This window comes from Ylistrum balloti, unplaced genomic scaffold (genome assembly GCF_031769215.1).
Source record: "Ylistrum balloti isolate Yb309-2 unplaced genomic scaffold, AGI_CSIRO_Ybal_v1 Utg369590, whole genome shotgun sequence".
NCBI classification, from domain to species: domain Eukaryota; kingdom Metazoa; phylum Mollusca; class Bivalvia; order Pectinida; family Pectinidae; genus Ylistrum; species Ylistrum balloti.
Genome location: NW_026781876.1, coordinates 452,103 through 464,638, shown reverse-complemented (window position 1 = coordinate 464,638; position 12,536 = coordinate 452,103). Strand labels below are relative to the sequence as shown.

General features: G+C 34.7%; 1 protein-coding gene across 1 annotated transcript; it reads right to left on the bottom strand.

The window, feature by feature from the left end:
- Window positions 1-3,380: 3,380 nt before the first annotated feature.
- Window positions 3,381-12,514, bottom strand: LOC132544585 (vacuolar protein-sorting-associated protein 25-like). Its single transcript, XM_060208205.1, has 6 exons — window positions 12,462-12,514; window positions 9,809-9,954; window positions 9,108-9,161; window positions 8,694-8,785; window positions 6,935-7,010; window positions 3,381-5,930 (listed from the first exon to the last, which is right to left on the bottom strand). Exons 1-6 carry the CDS (start codon window positions 12,509-12,511, stop codon window positions 5,818-5,820), a joined length of 531 nt encoding a protein of 176 aa, XP_060064188.1. The 5' UTR covers window positions 12,512-12,514; the 3' UTR covers window positions 3,381-5,817.
- Window positions 12,515-12,536: the final 22 nt, after the last annotated feature.

Sequence of the window (12,536 nt, the reverse complement as noted above, 5' to 3'; positions counted from 1 at the left end):
GTTGATCTTGTTTACCAACAGACATATCATACTACTGCTTGTGTTGATCTTATTTACCGACAGACATATCATACTACTGCTTGTGTTGATCTTATTTACCAACAGACATATCATACTACTGCTCGTGTTGATCTTGTGTACCAACAGACATATCATACGACTGCTTGTGTTGATTTTATTTACCGACAGACATATCATACTACTGCTCGTGTTGATCTTGTGTACCAACAGACATATCATACGACTGCTTGTGTTGATCTTGTGTACTGACAGACATATCATACTACTGCTTGTGTTGATCTTGTGTACCAACAGACATATCATACGACTGCTTGCGTTGATCTTGTGTACCAACAGACATATCATTCTACTGCTTGCGTTGATCTTGTGTACCAACAGACATATCATACTACTGCTTGTGTTGATCTTGTGTACTGACAGACATATCATACTACTGCTTGTGTTGACCTTGTGTACCGACAGACATATCATACGACTGCTTGTGTTGATCTTGTGTACTGACAGACATATCATACTACTGCTTGTGTTGATCTTATTTACCGACAGACATATCATACTACTGCTCGTGTTGATCTTGTGTACCAACAGACATATCATACTACTGCTTGTGTTGATCTTGTGTACCGACAGACATATCATACTACTGCTCGTGTTGATCTTGTGTACCAACAGACATATCATACTACTGCTCGTGTTGATCTTGTGTACCAACAGACATATCATACTACTGCTCGTGTTGATCTTGTGTACCAACAGACATATCATACTACTGCTCGTGTTGATCTTGTGTACCAACAGACATATCATACTACTGCTCGTGTTGATCTTGTGTACCAACAGACATATCATACGACTGCTTGTGTTGACATCATTACTGCTTGTGATGATCTTGTGTACAGACAGACATATCATACGACTGCTTGTGTTGATCTTGTGTACCAACAGACATATCATACTACTGCTTGTGTTGATCTTATTTACCAACAGACATATCATACTACTGCTCGTGTTGATCTTGTGTACCAACAGACATATCATACGACTGCTTGTGTTGATCTTATTTACCGACAGACATATCATACTACTGCTTGTGTTGATCTTGTGTACCAACAGACATATCATACTACTGCTCGTGTTGATCTTGTGTACCAACAGACATATCATACTACTGCTTGTGTTGATCTTGTGTACAGACAGACATATCATACTACTGCTTGTGATGATCTTGTGTACAGACAGACATATCATACGACTGCTTGTGTTGATCTTGTGTACCAACAGACATATCATACTACTGCTTGTGTTGATCTTGTGTACCAAGACATATCATACTACTGCTTACTACTGCTTGTGTTGATCTTCTGTACCGACAGACATATCATACTACTGCTTGTGTTGATCTTATTTACCGACAGACATATCATACTACTGCTTGTGTTGATCTTGTGTACCAACAGTAATACTACTGCTTGTGTTGATCATTGTACTTACCAACAGACATATCATACTGCTCAGTGTTGATCTTGTACCAACAGACATATCATACTACTGCTCGTACCAACAGACATATCATACGACTGCTTGTTTTGATCTTGTGTACTGAGACATATCATACTACTGCTCGTGTTGATCTTGTGTACCAACAGACATATCATACGACTGATGTTACATCATACTACTGCTCGTGTTGTCACCAACAGACATCATACGGTACTACTGCTTGTGTTGATCAGGTACTGTATATTACTACTGATGTGTTAAAATGTATCTTGTGTACCGACAGACATATTACTGGTGTTGCTTGTGTACCAACAGTCAGTGTGTCAATAATACTACTGTCAGGTTTTACTGTATATTACAGGATGTCATTAAAGCCAGGTGTCAGTAAAGTCAGGTTTTAATGTATATTACAGGATGTCAGTAAAGTCAGGTTTTACTGTATATTACGGGATGTCAGTAAAGTCAGGTGTCAGTAAAGTCAGGTTTTACTGTATATTACGGGATGTCATTAAAATCAGGTGTCAGTAAAGTCAGGTTTTAATGTATATTACTGGGTAGCATTGAAGTCAGTTGTCAATAATGTCAGGTTTTACTGTATATTACAGGATGTCATTAAAGCCAGGTGTCAGTAAAGTCAGGTTTTAATGTATATTACAGGATGTCAGTAAAGTCAGGTTTTACTGTATATTACGGGATGTCAGTAAAGTCAGGTGTCAGTAAAGTCAGGTTTTACTGTATATTACGGGATGTCATTAAAATCAGGTGTCAGTAAAGTCAGGTTTTAATGTATATTACTGGGTAGCATTGAAGTCAGTTGTCAATAATGTCAGGTTTTACTGTATATTACAGGATGTCATTAAAGCCAGGTGTCAGTAAAGTCAGGTTTTACTGTATATTACTGGGTGGCATTGAAGTCAGGTGTCAGTAAAGTCAGGTTTTAATGTATATTACAGGATGTCATTAAAGTCAGGTGTCAGTAAAGTCAGGTTTTAATGTATATTACAGGATGTCAGTAAAGTCAGGTTTTACTGTATATTACGGGATGTCATTAAAATCAGGCGTCAGTAAAGTCAGGTTTTAATGTATATTACTGGGTAGCATTGAAGTCAGTTGTCAATTATGTCAGGTTTTACTGTATATTACAGGATGTCATTAAAGCCAGGTGTCAGTAAAGTCAGGTTTTACTGTATATTACAGGATGTCATTAAAGCCAGGTGTCAGTAAAGTCAGGTTTTACTGTATATTACTGGGTGGCATTGAAGTCAGGTGTCAGTAAAGTCAGGTTTTAATGTATATTACAGGATGTCAGTAAGTCAGGTTTTAATGTATATTACAGGATGTCATTAAAGTCAGGTGTCAGTAAAGTCAGGTTTTAATGTATATTACAGGATGTCATTAAAGTCAGGTGTCAGTAAAGTCAGGTTTTAATGTATATTACAGGATATCCTTAAAGCCAGGTGTCAGTAAAGTCAGGTTTTAATGTATATTATTGGGTGGCATTGAAGTCAGGTGTCAATAATGTCAGGTTTTACTGTATATTACAGGATGTCATTAAAGCCAGGTGTCAGTAAAGTCAGGTTTTAATGTATATTACAGGATGTCAGTAAAGTCAGGTTTTACTGTATATTACGGGATGTCAGTAAAGTCAGGTGTCAGTAAAGTCAGGTTTTACTGTATATTACGGGATGTCATTAAAATCAGGTGTCAGTAAAGTCAGGTTTTAATGTATATTACTGGGTAGCATTGAAGTCAGTTGTCAATAATGTCAGGTTTTACTGTATATTACAGGATGTCATTAAAGCCAGGTGTCAGTAAAGTCAGGTTTTACTGTATATTATTGGGTGGCATTGAAGTCAGGTGTCAGTAAAGTCAGGTTTTAATGTATATTACAGGATGTCATTAAAGTCAGGTGTCAGTAAAGTCAGGTTTTAATGTATATTACGGGATGTCATTAAAATCAGGCGTCAGTAAAGTCAGGTTTTAATGTATATTACTGGGTAGCATTGAAGTCAGTTGTCAATAATGTCAGGTTTTACTGTATATTACAGGATGTCATTAAAGCCAGGTGTCAGTAAAGTCAGGTTTTACTGTATATTACAGGATGTCATTAAAGCCAGGTGTCAGTAAAGTCAGGTTTTACTGTATATTACTGGGTGGCATTGAAGTCAGGTGTCAGTAAAGTCAGGTTTTAATGTATATTACAGGATGTCATTAAAGTCAGGTTTTAATGTATATTACAGGATGTCATTAAAGTCAGGTGTCAGTAAAGTCAGGTTTCAATGTATATTACAGGATGTCATTAAAGTCAGGTGTCAGTAAAGTCAGGTTTTAATGTATATTACAGGATGTCATTAAAGTCAGGTGTCAGTAAAGTCAGGTTTTAATGTATATTACAGGATGTCATTAAAGTCAGGTGTCAGTAAAGTCAGGTTTTAATGTATATTACAGGATATCCTTAAAGCCAGGTGTCAGTAAAGTCAGGTTTTAATGTATATTACTGGGTGGCATTGAAGTCAGGTGTCAATAATGTCAGGTTTTACTGTATATTAATGGGTAGCATTAAAGTCAGGTTTTACTGTATATTACAGGATGTCATTAAAATCAGGTGTCAGTAAAGTCAGGTTTTACTGTATATTACTGGGTGGCATTGAAGTCAGGTGTCAGTAAGGTCAGGTTTTAATGTATATTACAGGATGTCATTAAAGTCAGGTGTCAGTAAAGTCAGGTTTTAATGTATATTACAGGATGTCATTAAAGTCAGGTGTCAGTAAAGTCAGGTTTTAATGTATATTACAGGATATCCTTAAAGCCAGGTGTCAGTAAAGTCAGGTTTTAATGTATATTACTGGGTGGCATTAAAGTCAGGTGTCAGTAAAGTCAGGTTTTACTGTATATTACAGGATGTCATTAAAGTCAGGTGTCAGGAAAGTCAGGTTTTACTGTATATTACAGGATGTCATTAAAGTCAGGTGTCAGTAAGTCCGGTTTTACTGTATATTACAGGATGTCATTAAAGCCAGGTGTCAGTAAAGTCAGGTTTTACTGTATATTACAGTACATCAAATAAGTCAAATGTCAGAACAGTTGGGTTTAACTGTATATTATGGGATGTGATTACAGTCAGGTGTCAGTCAGTAAAGTCAGGTTTTAATGTATATAACAGGATGTCATTAAAGTCAGGTGTCAGTAAAATCAGGTTTTATTGCATTACTTACAGTTCACAGAACAAACCATATACAATGTTAATGGTACATCATGAATATTTAATATAACACGGTAAGTTCAATTATGACATAATTAATTCTATATGTATTTTGATAACATATATGTACAATTCTAGGCCATTGACTTCCGAAATATTTCCAATAATTAATATACAATAAGTTAGACACAGAACGGTAACTAACAAATCACGATTATAATTCCAACATTGGATTCAATTTAAGGAGAAATATAAAAGACTTATTTCTCTTATTACCTGTATATGGTATAGAATCATATCTTGGACATTCTTACATAAAAAGGAGGTGAATGCACTTGCTGTCTCTGGAGTAAACCCATACAATGACACACAGTTACACAAAGGAGATGAAAACAAATTCATGATTCTTTTCATCTCTGTTTCTGATTTATTCTTTCCATGCCACTAATTCTAATTTCATGTACACTGTCTCTTACGCAACATTATCACCTCATGATATACACCAGTAAAACTAGAATACAGGTTCTCACCCTGGATGAAATATTGTCAGTAAATCCATCTCTCAACATTCCTTACTATTAAAATATGTGGCTATTAACATTATAAAAATGATGTGAACAAGTATACTATGGTAAGATGAGTGTACTTATGATTAAGAGACTTGCAAGTTGCTATTTTCCTTATCTGTTCATAAACTACAATGTGATCATTTATGGACAAACTAGACATAGTTATAAGTTACATAATAAGAAATTAATATGTCTCTGTTGTGAGCATCACGACAACGTTATAATAATTATTCTGAATTCATGATCACAGTGTCGGAGACAAACGGCTTTCTGATGCTACATTCTTGGAATATTAAAGTCCTTTGGGAATCTTTTTTTAATGATGGAAATAACTATTAAACAGAAAAATATTTGTTGCATTCTTCTTTGAAAATCTTTTCTTTTTACCTTTTTACCAATTTGCAAATGTCAACACTGAAAATCTTAATGTTTTGAATCAATTATTCTAGGATTGAGTAAAACTGTGTTTTTGGTAATATACACATTGATATTCCAGTGATTATTCAGGCACAAATTCCATAAAACTCAGAAAAACTTGACACCGTCATTCCCATCAAAAGACATCAGTTCAGCGAGTTCTTTGCTTTCCAATGATTTCAGGGCACGTATAAGCAGCCAATTCTCCAAGCCATGAAACTCTGAAACATAAACAAAACAATTATTCTTTCGTCACAGATTTAAATAAAAAAAAGGTTGCATTCACATTTTTTTAAGCTAACCACTGCAGTCTTCACAGTTTCCTCCTTCTGACTTGTTGATCAGGAACTGCTTTGGTTACAGCTTTTGTTAAGTGATCGTGATCTAACCTTTTAAAATTAAGTTTTCATAGTGTATGGTGAAATTAACTTCATCATTTCAATCAACAAAAATTTCAAATTCAAGACAATAAAATCAACTTTGATAATGACTTTTGACCTTTGCTCTCTACAAACTGCGACCTAAGTTTTGTGTATGAGAAACAAACTACAACAAGCTACATAACATTATACCAAGGTATTTACCTCCAACTTCGTATAATTTTATACATCTTTTCGCTGATGATCTATCAAAACTAGAAAGTTATAAGTATCACCAATTAGATGACTTGGACACATTTTATCACTTGAATAGAATATTATGTAACATCAATATTTAAAACTTCATAAAAAATAAAATATAACAAGACTATTCAGCAAGGGAACCTATGCCCCAAATAAGAAGGTTCAGTGGCTAGTGGTGTAGGAGATGAAGCCCTGACCTTTTTTTATGTAGTTCAAAGGTCAAATTGTAGGTCAATGTGACCTACTTTTAATACATGACACACTGTATCAACAAGGTGAACCCATATCCAAATATTTGTAAAGATACAATGAAAAGTAGTGTGTGAGGTCTAGCCCTGATATATTTTTTTCTTTGATGTAGGTCAAATGTCAAAATGTAGGTCAGAGTGTAGGCGATAGATCAAGTGGCTACGCAAGATAGAAGAAGGACAGATGGAAACAAAACTATAGCGTCCACCAGGTTCCTAGTGAGATATTGACAAGTCTTCATTTTGACACCATTACCTCTGACTAGTATTTCAGTTGAAGAAATTCTCAATCCACCTCTAACATAGGTGAAAAGTCATCATACCACCATATACAATATTAGTAATCAAACTAACCCGTTCCTTCTGAGTCCTCTCCTTCAGTTAGTTCATAAAGAGTACACACTGTGTTGTTCATACTGCGACTACAGATCTACCAACAAAAATTCAACAAAATCTATTCAGATATTTTTATAACATAACACAACAGTTTCCCCAGAGATGTATATAACACAGTGATAACAGACTCCATCTTGAGCTTACCATTGGTAATACATGACCTGATGTCTAATAGTAAATGATTGTACAATGTTGTGTGTACCCATATATATAACATAATATATCTACAGGATTTCCACACATGGCCACCTGCAGCATATTGAATATGCAATACTGGACAGGGTTTTCCATAAGAGCCGGTTGCCGGCCAATTTGACCGGCTACTTTGATCATTTGGCTGCCTTCACCAATCCAGTTCCGTAATAATGTTCCGTACACGACTACACGTACATGGCAGGCCAGCCTCCTACTTTCACTACACAGCCCATTACTAGCAAAATTATGGAAAACCCTGCTGGATATATGCTACACTTCAAGCTGTTGTGTAAGCGACTTTGAAGACAAAGTATCTTAGGACGTAAATGTTTATTGTAATATGTACATTATAATGTAACATCAATTCTGTTACATCTTGGTGATACTGATGAGTTATAATTCATCATTTGTACAGATTAATTCACTGCAAATACATAAAATTTCTACATGTCAAATGTTGTTTTTATGTGTAGTCAGTATCAGTTAACTTTATAGGATACATGAAAATCCTCCTTAATCCATTTTCCGATTTGAATTTAGTTTTCATGAATAAGTTCTATTATAGTATTTTTATCATCTGTCTTGACAATGTTGTGATACATCTTCAATGATATTGAGTAATTAAAAAAAAAAAGAAAAATCTTTGGTGGACGGTAAGTGAAATTAACTTTCCTATTTCGTTCCTTGCTCAATTTCAAATTGGTTTTCAGATTTCAATTATATGATAATCATTTGACTGCAGAATAATAACATGTCCCTGAAAGAGTGTAACAACCAAGCTGTAAAAAAAATCAGTATTTTCAAAGCAAAGTTGTATTCAACATGGCCATTCTGGTTGTGATCTGTGTTGCTGTTCTAGGCTTCCAATATCCTAATTTTAAAAGCAAGATAATATTTTGACCCTAGATTACCAATATCAAGGTAACATGTCGGCCATGAAGTTTGATTTCATAATAAAGTTTTGATTTTCAAGTTCTGATATTGTAACATATTGATCACTTGCCTCAAATCTCAAAATTGTTGTGATATGTCCATGACACAATTAAGTAATCAAAGTTACAGAGAGTCTGTTTTTTTCACACCTCTACATGCCACCAAATCTCATACTCCTTACATTTCCTTCAAGAAGAAAACACAGTCATGTGTGATCCTATAAATATTGTAGGGGTTACCAATTTCTGTGTTATATACGTCTCTGGTTTTCAACAGTTCTAAATTTGCCTTGAAATAGTAAAAATACATACACTTTTTTTACACTTCACATATTTCAACTTTAACTTCAACCTTCCACTCACCTTACATTTTTGCCCCACTTGACAGTAAGGTGAAATGGGAGATATTTCCCTTCATACAACAATTCTTTAAATCTTTGTTTTTTTTGTATCCATACCAAATTCCCTCTTTATAAATCTTGTTGTTTAGGTTTTATTTTCCATGATTAATAACAATATTCTGCATGTATTCAATAAAAACAACTAATATTATACAAATCATTAGATATTGTTCCTTATTGATACCTTACCCAGCTGTAAATAAGTTTTCCCCATTCCTCTGGTGTCCTCCACATCACGAGACACTGCTTTTTCGTTTTATTATCAGTCCACTCCAAGTGTCCTGAAACATAGATGTTGTTACCACTGTCCTGAAATCAAATCTGATTCTCTGCAAAACTGGTGGAGACATTTCATCTATATCTTTATACACAATATATCATGTACCAAGTTATTTTTGAGTAGTACTGAGGTTTCACAAATCCTTGACAGATATTGATATAATGAATCCGTTTATCACATAGACAACTTGGTAATGTGTTTGTCTCAGGTACACACGAGTTGATCCTAATACCAAATTAACAGTTTAAAAGACTGCCCTGATTAAAATAGTAAAACAGCCAACAACATATTGAAACCAGCACAGAATTAACAAACAAACATACCAGTTTTCCTTAGTTCCTCCAGAACAGTTTGAATGCCATCCATAGACAGTTTTCCTGTCTTCAGTTAAGATATATTTCAGTATTTTTACATCAAAGTATAATTTTTGATTACATATCTTATATATTGGTTATCCAAGCTCAAGTAAAGAAGTACCCTACTAAACTACTCTCCAACCTTTGAACTGACACTGGCTCTAATTTACAGTCGTTATCTATCTCATGACAAGTGTACTTAGTTTGATGATAAGCATTAAGCAATTGGTTATTATTTGTCATCATTAAAATATATCTGGTGTGGATGGATCTTTTATCTTTATCATTATAGTAAAAGAAAGTTAAAGTCAAAGGACAGAATTCTTTAGAAGCGTGTATAAACATATTGTTGATGTTTAATGATCTGACAAAACCACTGAAAATCTAAACAAGTCCTGTATCTGTTCCTTCTGGTTGGAAATAGATGTAGATTACTTAAATAGAATTATAAAATAATATATATCTATAGGAGTATAAAAAATCTTCATAAATTTTAACAGAACTGCATTCATTTACCAGTCTATTATTGAGTTTTTCTTGATCAGAAAAGAGAAGAGTATCTATAGCATCCTTTTTTTTCCATGTAATTTTGACTGTAAGCAGGATTTTTCACCTTTGTAGACTACAGAGTATCAGTCTTCTACATCAAGTTTGACTATTAAGGATACGGTTGATGGCCTTATTATGAAACAGTGGAGAGTTCTGAGACTCTGTGACATCAATACTGTAGGTTTTCTGTTGCCGTGTGTAGGACAAGACCAGAGAACACCAAGCTTCAATCTGTTTCTTTCGAGTCTCTATGTTAGGCTGGATCCTGTGATTAAATAAAAAGTTTGGGGGTCTAAGTACAAAGTCATAGCAGAGAAGTAATTACAACAGTATTACTTGTGCAGACAATCAATTTTTTAGGCAATACGTACATGTACAATTTTCAACAAAGGTTCTGAATTCCTTGAAAAGTTTTGATAAAATTATTTCTTTAGTCCCCTTACTATAGTGTCTCTGCTTATAGGTCAAAATAATATGCATCCAACATTCAACATCAGTGGTATCATTTTGCAGCTGAAATCATTGATCATACATGCATCTGTAGATTGTCTTGATGGAAAGAAAATTTTATTTATGGCATCATCAGCATCAGGAATCATGCAATCGGTTGAAAAATGTTGACAAGGTTTGTAATTGCAATTGGGACAGTATTTTCCAGTGGTCTTTCTTTTTGTCGTTGTTATTTTTGTGACTACAATGATTTTAGCTCTTAAACGACAACAAATCTTCTTTTTGAGTGAGTATATTTCTTTAAATGATTTTGATTATTTTTTAATGAAACTTTATGTATTTTTTTTTAGAATAGAATAAAATCATGGTTACAGATACAAAGATAATAAATAAATTTGATAAACAAAAGTGCTGTCTGTTTTATTATTTTCTCTAAACAAGAGCTATTTTGCCTCATCCTATATCATACAGGCGAGGACCAATCACATATCTTTCATACAGTAAAAAAAATTGATGACAAAGTCAGTGAAATAAATCTTTTGGCAGATTTGTTCACTTTCAGGCAATTTTTGAGGAATTTCATTGTTGCATATTTTCAGTATCTACCTACACTCTCTTTAGTAACAACCTGTATGAGTCCATCATTCACTCATTGAGTTGTTTGCAGAGAAGCATCCCTTTGATGCAGATTAGGGCCATATATGTGCTTTCAGCATGATGTTTCTGTGCAAAAAAATCATAACCTGCAACAGTTGTGAATTGTGTGGTGAACTTCATTGATATATGGTGTGATTTAATCATGTATTAAAGAAATTTCATGTTTTACTTTTATTATGATGTATTACGATGCATGATGGATGCAGGCTTGCTAGGCTCTTTGTCCATTTCAATATTTAACAATTCATGAAAAAATTGTGTTAATATTACATCTGGTGTTATTGGGACATGCAGATTAATGGATGTAAGTATCAAAAATTGCAATGACGAAATTCAACCAATTTACCGTAAATGGTATCTTATGACAAGCAACATTTGTTTTATCAACTCACTAGATTCATCATCCATTTTTTCAATATGCACACCATGATCGCGACCTGGTATGACTCAGTTGTTTATATTTGCCCTATATGCCTATAGTTAGATTTTACTACACAACAAAATCTGCCTATATCGCCTGTGCTCCAGTAAAATTCTGGTATTAACATAGTACAACTTCTAATTACATAACATAACCTAAATCCAACATCCCCACTCTGAGTATTGAATCCAACTATCCATCTTGAATAACTAACATACCACTTTCTACTCCAACATAACATCTCCTTATCAACGTCAATAATCCCTTTTAAAAACAAGCACATTAGCATAAATAGACACAAGTCGATAAGGTTAAACAATGTATGTTGAAGGGACAGAATGGAATTACAGAATGCCATGGACATTTTGGAAAGCAGAGAAGTTTACGTACAGTGTGGTCGAAAGGTTAAGCAGATGGGATGTAAAGTAGTAATTTTCACACCAGTACCAACTAACAACTAATCATAGTCCGGCGGATGGGACTTTAAATGGTGGCCTGTGCGAGAATTGTCCAACCTTGCACAAAATGATCCTCCTACTGTTATCGATATTGAGTAAGCACTTAACGCCGCCCAGGTGCCAGAATTAAACGTAACAACATTCAACCTTAGGTCATTTTTATTCTATTAGAAGAGGACTTCTAAATTTCCCAATATCAAAAATTAATATAATCATAATATGACAGCCTGGAGATTCGGCAGGAAAAGAAGACGAGGATCCCCTCCACCGCCGGAAGTCAAGACGCATCAAAACAAGATTACCTTTAGACCAGAGAGTCGTCTCCAAACTACAGACCATTCAACCCCCAGACGACCCTTACCCATGAGGGGAGCACCCCTCTCATGTCGCCAGAGAATCGACACACGTCGATTGGACAATGCCCGGCAACGGGCAGAGTCAAGGAGACGAGAAACCATCATCATCAACACCATCGCCATCATCATGTGCTCCAATACCTGCCAGTACCGGAGAGTCTGTGATAAAGCTGTGTTAATGATATTACATTGTTTTAACACACTTCATCGGTCTTTACTTTTGAAAGATCGAGTACTGCCGCAGTCAGAATCGATAACATTCGATGTGCAGATGTCAGCTTGATCTTACAGTCTGTCAAAAGGTTATCATGCGATATATACTGAATCATTCTGTATTTCACCAGCATATGCGTAGCTTTGTGATTCAGGAGATTAACTTTGTATCAACGTAAATACATGAGTTGGATTCAACAAGAGAAAACAAACTTACGTAAAGAATGGAGGAAATTGGTACTGCCATGGCCATTGAATGTCCGCCATAGTAGCAAATTGTCGCTTACAACAT